The 9,774-nt window shown below is 58.1% G+C and overlaps 1 protein-coding gene across 2 annotated transcripts; it reads right to left on the minus strand.

Moving 5' to 3' along the window:
• Positions 1–475: 475 nt before the first annotated feature.
• Positions 476–9,452, minus strand: KEAP1 (kelch like ECH associated protein 1). Of its 2 annotated transcripts, none has more exons than XM_043586507.1 (6): positions 9,012–9,452; positions 5,912–6,597; positions 3,107–3,792; positions 1,823–2,028; positions 1,370–1,546; positions 476–1,209 (listed from the first exon to the last, which is right to left on the minus strand). In XM_043586507.1, the coding sequence occupies exons 2-6, from the start codon at positions 6,548–6,550 to the stop codon at positions 1,043–1,045; spliced, it is 1,875 nt and encodes a 624-aa protein (XP_043442442.1). In that variant the 5' UTR covers positions 6,551–6,597; positions 9,012–9,452; the 3' UTR covers positions 476–1,042. The 2 variants fall into 2 exon arrangements, with proteins under 2 accessions (XP_043442442.1, XP_043442441.1); XM_043586506.1 differs by having other exon boundaries at positions 8,628–9,268.
• Positions 9,453–9,774: the final 322 nt, after the last annotated feature.

Consider the following 9,774-nt stretch of genomic DNA (forward strand, 5'->3'; position numbering starts at 1 on the left):
GAGAGAGAGAGAGATTGATCGATCGATCGATCCTGGCCATATAATGCCTTCACAGGAATTGTTCAGAAGAGACCAGGCTATATGGAGCCTAAGAACATTCCCAAGAACCCCTTTGTCTTTTTAATACCCAGGCGCCAAAACAAAACACTCAGTCTGTGCGACTGAAGCACATAAGAATGACTGGACAGATTTTCAGTGACTTGGAAGGCATGTTGGGATGGTTTGCCTTACAAGAGAGCTCCAGGGAGCCCTAAGAGAGGTGTCAAGGAGCTGGGTCATTGTCTTCAGAGCAGCCAAAAGTGACAAAGTGAGCCCTGTGTGGCTTGTCTACGGGGAGAAAGATGCCCTACATGTCAAGTTGATGGGCAGAGATAACGGGCTGGTTTCAAATTCAAAGTCGAAATCAAAGACTTGGATACATCTCAGAAGACTTCTTTCTGTCCCCAGGTTCGAGACCTCCAGCTGAGAGCCCGGGTGGAAGACACTAGTTAGTTCTTTATTTTCATTGGAAAGTTATATGGTTACTTATCAACAAAATTGACTGTCCAGGGCAGAGATATCCAGTGGTTTCTATGTACAGGACCATCCCTGGGGTCCACACCTCCGCAGAGGCCTCACCCCTCGAGGCCTCAGTCAGCTCCTTCCCAGGCCTCCAGGAACCAATCACAAAGACACAAGGAACAAAAACGGGCCCGACCTCGGCACCTGCTTTCACCCCGAGGGGAGGTGGCGGCCGCGGGTATGGGCCCCGGGCCTATTCTCAGGCAGTGGGTGCAGGGGCCTCTCTCCTGGGAGCCTGCCCTCATGCCTCCCCTGCCCAGAAAGGCTCTCTTGGACATTCCTGGGACTACTCTGACAGGCTCGTGGGTCCCACTCGGGCCTTCTTTTCTCTCTGCTTGTCATTTTAACACTGAGGCATCTCAGCCTCCCATCTTGGAGGATAAGCATTTGCTCTGGCGCCTTTTCTTTTGCCCCTGTTTTTGTACAAAAACAACAATACTCTCAATCGGACCGTTTTTTTTGCCCAAGAAACAAAAGTGGCTCAACAGGTACAGTTCTGCTGGTCGATCTGCTTTCGGCAGGGTTCCATGGTGACGGCGACACCCACGCCGCTCCGGCCGGATGTCATGTGGGTCACCTCGCTCCAGGTGTCGGTGTCTGGGTCATAACACTCCACACTGTCCAGGAACGTGTGACCGTCGTAGCCTCCTGCAGGGACAGCAGGGGACACAATCACCCCCTCTGAGGGCAGGGGAAAGAAAGAGGGGGAAGGACCCACAAGAAGCCTTCCTGCTGGGATTTGAGCCCACCCCCAAGAGACGGGGCTAATCAGTTTTCTCCACCCAGGTTTCCGCCCCCAGGGCCTCACCCAGAACGTAGATTCTTCCCTGGTGCACAGTAATCCCCAGGGCACTTCGCCGATGCTTCATGGGAGCTACAAAAGTCCACGTTTCTGTCTCCACATCATAGCGCTCCACGCTGTTCAGCTGGTCCTGACCATCGTAGCCCCCCGCAGCATAGATACAGTTGTGCAAGACACAGACTCCTAAACCGTACCATGCAGAGAGGGTGACTCCGGGGCCTGGCATTGGGGGCCTAGCCACCACCTTCTTGGGGGCGCCCTCCCCGCTCCCCTCTCCCGGGAGACCCTTTAGAAACAAAGCCGCAAGAGAAGAGCTTGGACTCGGTCAGAATCTAGCTCTTGTGTGTGTGCCACAGGGTTTAAGATCAAAACAGGAAGCCTTCCCCAGGCCTGGCCGAGTTGCATTCTCAGGAGTGGGAGGGTGTCCCTCCACCGTCCCCTCCCGCAGCCCCCACCCACCTGCCCCACTTCGGATGGTGTTCATGGGTGCGATCATCCGCCACTCGTTTCTCTCTGGGTAGTAACACTCGGCTGAGTTGAGGCGGTTTGTGCCGTCAAAGCCCCCGACGGCATAGAGCAAACGGTTGAGGACAGCCACTCCCACCCCGATCCTTCGAGTCAGCATTGGGGCCACCAGGTGCCACTCGTCCCGCTCTGGCTCATACCTGCAAAGGAAGGACAGCGACAATGGCAGTCGTAGCTGACCTCGGGGGAACACGTACTGTGACCCGATATTCTGCCAGTTCTGTGGGCACTGAGCTCTTTCGTCCTTCCAGCTATTCTCTGAGGGAAACTGAGGCTCACAGCCATCATCGGTTCAAGGTCACGCGTGCGTGTGTTGCATGCTGGTGGCCACACCCTGCCCCACGGCGAGGCCCCGTGCTGTTGTGTGTCATCCCACCCAAACCGCACCCGGCCTGTTGGGCAGGTGGTCCCCGTTGCCATCTCCCGTCACCTCCGGGTGACAAGATGGAAGCACAGAGGGATGATATGGCATATCCAGGGTCGCCAAGGGCGTGGCGCTGGGGTTTGACCCAGCCTTCTAAGACACCAGAATCCTAACTCTAGCAACTAGGCTACCACGCAGGATGGTTTTTGTCCAAGTGTGGGGCTTACTTAAAATTCCCATTGCCCAGCCTCACTCCGAGCCCACCACCGATGCCAGGTCTCCAGCAGTGGGCTAGGGAGTTTGTTTTAACAAGTGCTCCAGGTGAGAACTGTATCCTGGATCACACTTCTGCAAGAGGAGGGGGCAGAGGACTGGCTGTGCAAAAGCAGAAAGACCAAAATACTCAGCTTCTAAACGCAGGGTCACCATGCAGTTGTGCAGGTTGTGCACTGTACAAGGGTACCATATCCCAGGGGCACCTTCCACACAGAACACCTCGTACATCTGTTTATTATGGCAATTTTGAGGCAGATGGCAGCGAGGTGTCATGGTTTAATAAAATTAGCATTTTACAGTAACTTCAAAATCATAGAACTCTTTCCAGACCTGCAGAAAAAGAGTTGTATGGGTTTGTGACAGCCCTGTAGGCAATTCCCAGGCCCAGACACATCATCCAAGGTCCCTGACCCTACATCTCCCAGGAATTTAGCTTCACCTGGAGGCGTCCACTCCCTGAAGGTAGGGCACAGAGAGACAGGCACTCGACAACAGGGGAAGTCTCCACATCCCAATGGGTTGGGACCCGGTAGCAATGGGACCCTCAGCGTCCACCCCCTCCGGGCCCTGCCACTCACCTCTCCACACTGTTGTGGTGGATGCAGCCATGGGAGCCACCCACGGCATAGATGTGCCCGTCGATGACCCCAACCCCAATCCGATTGCGCGGCACGCTCATGGGGGCACAGGGTGACCACTGGTTGGTCATGGGGTTATAGCAGTCCAGGGCACTGGAGTCGGTGTTGCCGTCGGGCGAGTTGTTCCGGCCACCCACGGCATACAGCAGCCCGCCCACGACGCAGCCCGCCAGGCCACTACGAGGCACCTGCAGGTCCGCCAGTCGGAGCCAAGTGCCATCGCTGGGGTTGTAGGCCTCCAGGTAGCTGAGCGACTGGCGGAAGTAGCCGCCGGCGGTGTAGATGAGCCGGCCCACTTTGGGCGCCCGACAGGGCATCACCTGCGTGGGCTTGTGCAAGGTCAGCTCCTGGAAGATCTTGACCAGGTAGTCCTTGCAGCGGGAGTCCGCCTGCAAGATCTCGCACTTCTGCAGCTGCATCTGCAGGAAGCGGGGTGTCAGCGAGTGGCATCGCACGGCCCTGAGCAGCGCCTGCACGTAGAACCGCCGCTGCTCGCAGTCGTACTTGACCCAGTTGATACAGGCGTGGAAGACCTCGGACTCGCAGCGCACGTTCAGATCGTCTCGGCTGATGAGAGTCACCAGCTGGCAGTGGGACAGGTTGAAGAACTCCTCTTGCTTGGCCACCTGTAGAGGGCATTACCGTGGCAGGCTGACTCCCGCGTGCCGCTCCCCCGAGCCCGCCACGGCGGCGCGATCTTGGGGGCACGTCTCTCAACCTGCCTCGGGCAGTCTCAGTTGCCGGTTTGGTGAAACGGGGATTTGAACGGCATCAACTTCACAGGGCGCGAAGATTAAATGAGCTGGTGCCACACATGCCAGGCATATCAGAAGTAGGCACTCAGGTAAACGGGCAAAGAGACGATGCACCACGTACCTTTTTGTTTCGTTTTGTGCTTGACCTACAAGGTCACCCGTTTGTTGTTTTTAAACAACCTTACTTTTTCTTTGTTTTTAAGTTTCTTTTTTAAGAGAGACAGACAGTGCAAGTGGGGGAGGGGCAGAGAGGGAGAAGGAGACAGAGAATCCCGAGCAGGCTCAACACTGTCCGCGCAGAGCCCGACGCGGGGCTCGAACTCACAAAACCATGCGATCGTGACTGAGCTGAAACCACGAGTCAGCCGCTTGACTGACCGAGCCATCCAGGCACCTCCGACCTTACTTTTTCAAAAGGGTAGATTGGCTAAAAAGGAAAAAGTAGCAGCACTAGAATGTTCTAGAAAAGTGTAGGCTCTAAAGAAGAAGGCTGAGCTACAATATGGCCCACTACTTTCTAAGTAGGTGACTTGTTGGGCAAATACCTGAAACGCTCCAGGCCTTGGTTTTCTTCCTCTGTAAAGGGGGTTTGTGTTAGCAGCTACCTCACAGCCGGGCGAGGTAGCCAACTATATGGTAGGGTAGACAGGGCCCCAGGCAAGTATTTCTTGTCAGGTACCAGTCTATAAAAGCAATTTCAGTCAGCCCACATCAGCAGGCCACCAATGCTCTGGTAGGTACCCCAAGCCCATGCAATCCCTTTAAAGAAACATTATGCAAGCCTGTCGGAAAGCCCTGCTCACAGACCGCCTTTCTGGAAGCCATAGGCCCTAGGACCAGTGCCAGAGGTCCACAGGGCATCTGGTCAACCCCACATGTGTGGTAGAGGGGAGAACATCTGTCCCTTAAGGGGAGAAATGGAAACCAGGGCACTATCTACCCCGGCGGATCCTAGCCCCTGGAGGAGGGCTTTGAACATTTCCAGGAAGAAGGGGCGCCTGGGTGGCTCAGTTGGTTGAGCCTCCGACTTCGGCTCAGGTCATGACTCACAGTGTGTGAGTTCGAGCCCTGCATCAGGCTCTGTGCTGACGGCTCAGAGCCTGGAGCCTGCTTTGGATTCTGTGTCTCCCTCTCTCTCTGCCCCTCCCCTGCTCACACTCTGTCTCTCTCTCAAAATAAATAAATATTAAAAAATTTTAAAGAGAAAGAAAGAAAAAGAAAGAAAGAAAGAAAGAAAGAAAGAAAGAAAGAAAGAAAGAAAGGAAATTTTCAGGAAGGCACTCTAAACCACGGGACTCTCGAAGGCTTGGGACCTGGGGTACAGCCCTCTTGGGCCAGACCTAGGGGTGGTACTTCCTCTTAAGAGAGTTGAGAAAATCCAACGCTTTGAAGAATGGAAATCACTTAGAACCGGGGTTGGCCCAGCCAGGGCTCAACAAACACTTATGATTATCATCATCCCAAGGGCACAGCCACCAGTGGGTGCCACCCAAGAATCTGGGCTCATCACTGTGATTTTATAAGGAATCTGTCATTTTATGCTCACAACTTCCTCCACTCAAAAACGAAAATGAAACCAAGAACAGTGTAAGGACGACACTGCGTCGACCAAAGAAAACTCATCTAAGGGTCACATCTGAGGTAGGCAGCATGTCACGGGTGTTCCATAAATATCTGCTGACGGCCTGAAGCATCGGGCCCTGCTCCGCGCACCCCAGGGCTGAGCTGCTGTCATGTTCCCTGCATGGGAACGAGCTTCATGGGTCCATCTTCGTGGGTCACTGCCTGCCCTTGACCCCGGAGAAGTCAGTGACCCACGAAGATGGACCCATGAAGCGCTCACCTTCCTCGGCTGTTTCCCAGGGTCACCCCAGGTGTGTAGACTAGGACCCCAGAACCCTGTTTTTCTCCAGCTCCCTGATCTGACCCTTGTCCATCCGTCGCTGGTCCTTCTGATAAGCCCTGCCTTACGTCTCCCCCCACCACTCACCTCTCCGAAGTGCATGTAGATGTACTCGCGGGCTCGCTGGTGCAGCTCGGCACAGCCGATCTGTTCGGCGAAGTTGGCAATGCCAATGGCGTTGCTGGGGTCCAGCTGCTGCACCAGGAAGTCGCTGCAGGCGCGGACGACACTGTCGATCTGGTACATGACGGCGCCGTTCATCACGTGGAGCACGCACTTCTCACCCATGGAGATGGAGGCCGTGTAGGCAAACTCGATTAGGCGCTCCATGACCTTGGGGTGGATGCCCTCAATGGACACCACCTCCATGCCCTGCTCCCGCAGCCCGTTGGTGAACATGGCCTTGAAGACAGGGCTAGATGAGGCCAGCACCACCTTGTGAGCCATGAACTGGGCGGCCGGCGCGTCCTCGTATTTGACCTGCAGTGTGACATCACACAGCTGCTGGCTGAGCCGCAGCTCGTTCATGATGCCAAAGGCCTGCTTGGTGTGGTCCTCTAGCGTGTAGCTGAAGGTGCGGTTGCCGTGCTGGGAGGGCGTCACCTCGGCTTTGCACTCGGTGGAGGCGTACATCACCGCGTCCCCTGCCCCCTCGGGGCGCTGTGACCTCAGGGGAAGGAATCGGGTGCGGGCCCCAGCCCCGCTAGGCCTCGGTTCCGGCTGCATGGGGTTCCAGGTGACAAGGGACAACACCACCACGGGCACTCAGAGGCCTGGAGGAGGGAGAGCACAGGGCTGGGGCAGGGCCTGGGGTCGGGCCTCCTTTTATAAGATAAAGCGACTCCTAGACCAGTTTTGCTTCCCAAGCCCAGGTGAAGCAACGTCCGTTTGTGCTAACTGCCACATGGCCCCACCAGCCCAGGATTCCATCTTAAAAACACGGGTCAGGGGGCGCCTGGGTGGCTCAGTCGGTTAAGCGGCCGACTTCGGCTCAGGTCATGATCTCGCGGTCCGTGAGTTCAAGCCCCGCGTCGGGCTCTGTGCTGACAGCTGTGTCTCCCTCTCTCTGACCCTCCCCCATTCATGCTCTGTCTCTCTCTGTCTCAAAAATAAATAAATGTTAAAAAAAAAAAAAAAAAAAAAAAACATGGGTCAGATGATGTCCCTCCCTTGCTCAGAATCCCCCCACAACTCCCCACGGCACAAAGAGTAAAACCAAACTCTTCAATGGCCTCGTAAGCCCTAGACAGTCAGCCTCCGTCCACCTCTCCCCTTGGCTCACTCTGTTCCAGCTTCCCTTCCCTTCCTAGATAGAGCATGTCTATTTTTTTTTATGTTTACTTATTTTTGAAAGAAAGAAAGAGAAACAGCATGAGCGGTGGAGGGGCAGAGAGGGGGTGGACAGAGGATACGAAGCGGGCTCTGCGCTGACAGCAGAGAGCCCGACACGGGGCTTGAACCCACGGACAGTGAGATCATGACCTGAGCCAAAGTCAGTCAGACAGAGCGTGTCTAGCTTCTTCTTTCATTCTCCTCACCAACATTTACTGAGTATCTACTGTATGCCAGGCGCTGTTCTAAGCACTGGAAACACAGCAGTGAGAAAGGGGCAGAAACTGTGCCCCCCTGGAGATGATGAAGGATGGGCCATAAGTAAAATAAGCAAGAGTTGAGTATAAATTATGGTTATTTAAAAAAAAAAAAAAAAAAGACAACAGCACTGTGATAGTGTGACTTGGGGCAGTTACTTTAAATCACGTAGTCCAGGGCTCTGTTAGAGCTGAGACCAGAAGGATGTACACACCAAAGGGATGTTCCAGGAAGAGGGAAGGGCAAGGGCTCAGAGGCAGAATGAGAGAGACAATCTGGGGACTCGGAGGAGGGTAATGAGAGCTACTGACGACTAACGGGAAGGTTTCCATGAAACCTGTGGAGTCTGGAGGGCCGGGCCATGAGCTGCCCTTTTGAAAGGTCCTTCAGGGAGAAGACGGGGAAATCTGCAAGAGGCTCCCCAGGTTCTCCATTTATCTTTCCCGGGCTCCGCGCACAGTCATCTCCTTCCTGTTTTATTTCCACCGCAGCACTTGTCAGAAACCGAAATGAGCTCCGAGCTCCGAGGCTTGCTCTGACGGATGGCCCAAGCCCCGGGCCCTCAGCCCCGGCGCTTCAGAAGGCAGGGAGCCCTGAGTAGGTCACGGTGGTGCCCACCCTCTCATGTGCCTCCCCCACGGCCTGCCCGGGGCCTGGCACTGCTCAGGGGTCAGTAAGCGAGTGGCTGGCTGACTGCCCGCTTCACTGTGCCTGCCAGAGCACCCTCCTCCATCGGGGCCCAGGGCGCCGCTTGACCGCCTCTCCCCGGCTGAGGCCCCTGCCCTGCCTCCTGGTCTTTGGCCAGTCGGTCAACGGTGCCCCTTGGACACTGGACACTTCCCCCCACGAAGCAGATAAGTGGGGGACTGCGCATGCCCTGCCTGAGCCGCCACCGAGGCCTGGAGAAGGGAGGAAGTGACCCCCGCCGCAGCCTTTCGACTGCCAACCCCAGGGCGCAGACCAAGCTCCCCGACGCGCCGCGCTCCCCGGCACCCGGTCCGAGGGGCACTCCCTGGGCCTCTCGCCCGGCTTGCGTAGCTCCCGGGCCACCCCTCGAGTCGCGCCGTCCAACAAAAGGCCAGGACTCGAGCCGCGCCCTCCGCGGGGCCGCGGGAACCCCAAGGCGACCGGGCCCGCGGCGCCCTGTTCGCCGACCCCCGGGGCCCTCCCGGCCCGCGGCGCCCGCAGCCCGGGCGCAGGCCGCCTCACTCACCCCGCCATGGCCGCGCTCGAGCTCCGCCTCCGTCGCCCAGGCCCGGGCGCCTCCATCGCTGCGCGCCGGGGGGAGGCGCGGAGCGCGCGCAGGTCACCATGACTAAGCAGAGCCGGGCGCCGGCCGTGTCAGAATAAAAGTCCCCGCGGCCCCGGGGCCTCGGGCGGCGGGGACGGCAGAGGGGCCGTTCTCCCCGCCCCCGCTCCCGCGGGCGTTGGCGGAGCAGCGCAGCCCCAGCGCGGCGACCACTACGCCCGTCACTACGGCGCGGCGTACCCGGCCGCGTGGTCGGAGCCGCCGTGAATCGGCCCCGGGTTCGAGGCCCGGAGCGCCCCTGCCTGCACCGGAGATCGGTGGACAGCCCTCCCGGCCGGCGCCGCTCACCTCGGCCCCCGCGTAGCCTCGTAGCTCTCGCCGCGAGGTGGGGATGCCCGGGGCGCCGCGGCGGCTCCGGGCACAGTGGTGCCACCCGCGCGTAGAGCTTCCGGGAAACCCGAGGGTCCGGGGCCCGGCCGGGGCGGCTCCCGCCTAACTTTCGCTGGGGGGGGGCCTGAGGGCGCCTCCGCTGTCGGGGGACCTTGGCTCCGGGGCCGCAAGGCCAGCGGGGTCTTGGACGTCGGGTGGGGGGCGGCCTCGGGAAGGCCTGGAAGGAGGCGGGGAGAGGGCGGGGAGGGCGCGGCGGGGAAGGAGCCGAGATTCCCCGCCCTTCCCGCAGGTGCCCGGCGCCCCTGAGCGAGGAGCGGGCGAGGGCGAGGGTACACGGCCGGGCGGGCGCAGTCCGTCCCCGCTTCGCACTGTCCCTTCCATCCGTCCGATTTCGTCGTCTCAGCGGCGCGGGGCTGCTCTCCCCGACCCGCTCTGCTCTCGCGAGCCCCACACAGCCCAGGCCTCACGGTCCAGCGGCCGCAGGATCCTGCTAGAATTATTTACCCACTTGGCTTTTCCTTGCCTTTATTTTTTAGTTACCTCCAATCTAGAGGCGCGTGAAGCTCGCCTGCGGGGGTTTGAAGCCCGGCCCCGCCACTCTAGCTCTGTAGGGATACTTCCATAACTCAACTTCTCCACTCTTCAGTTTCCTCTGTAAAATGGTTACTAATACTAGCAGCCACGTGAGGACCGAATGCGAATGCTGGTGCCCAATAGATAC

This window comes from Prionailurus bengalensis, chromosome A2, assembly GCF_016509475.1.
Source record: "Prionailurus bengalensis isolate Pbe53 chromosome A2, Fcat_Pben_1.1_paternal_pri, whole genome shotgun sequence".
NCBI classification, from domain to species: Eukaryota; Metazoa; Chordata; class Mammalia; order Carnivora; family Felidae; genus Prionailurus; species Prionailurus bengalensis.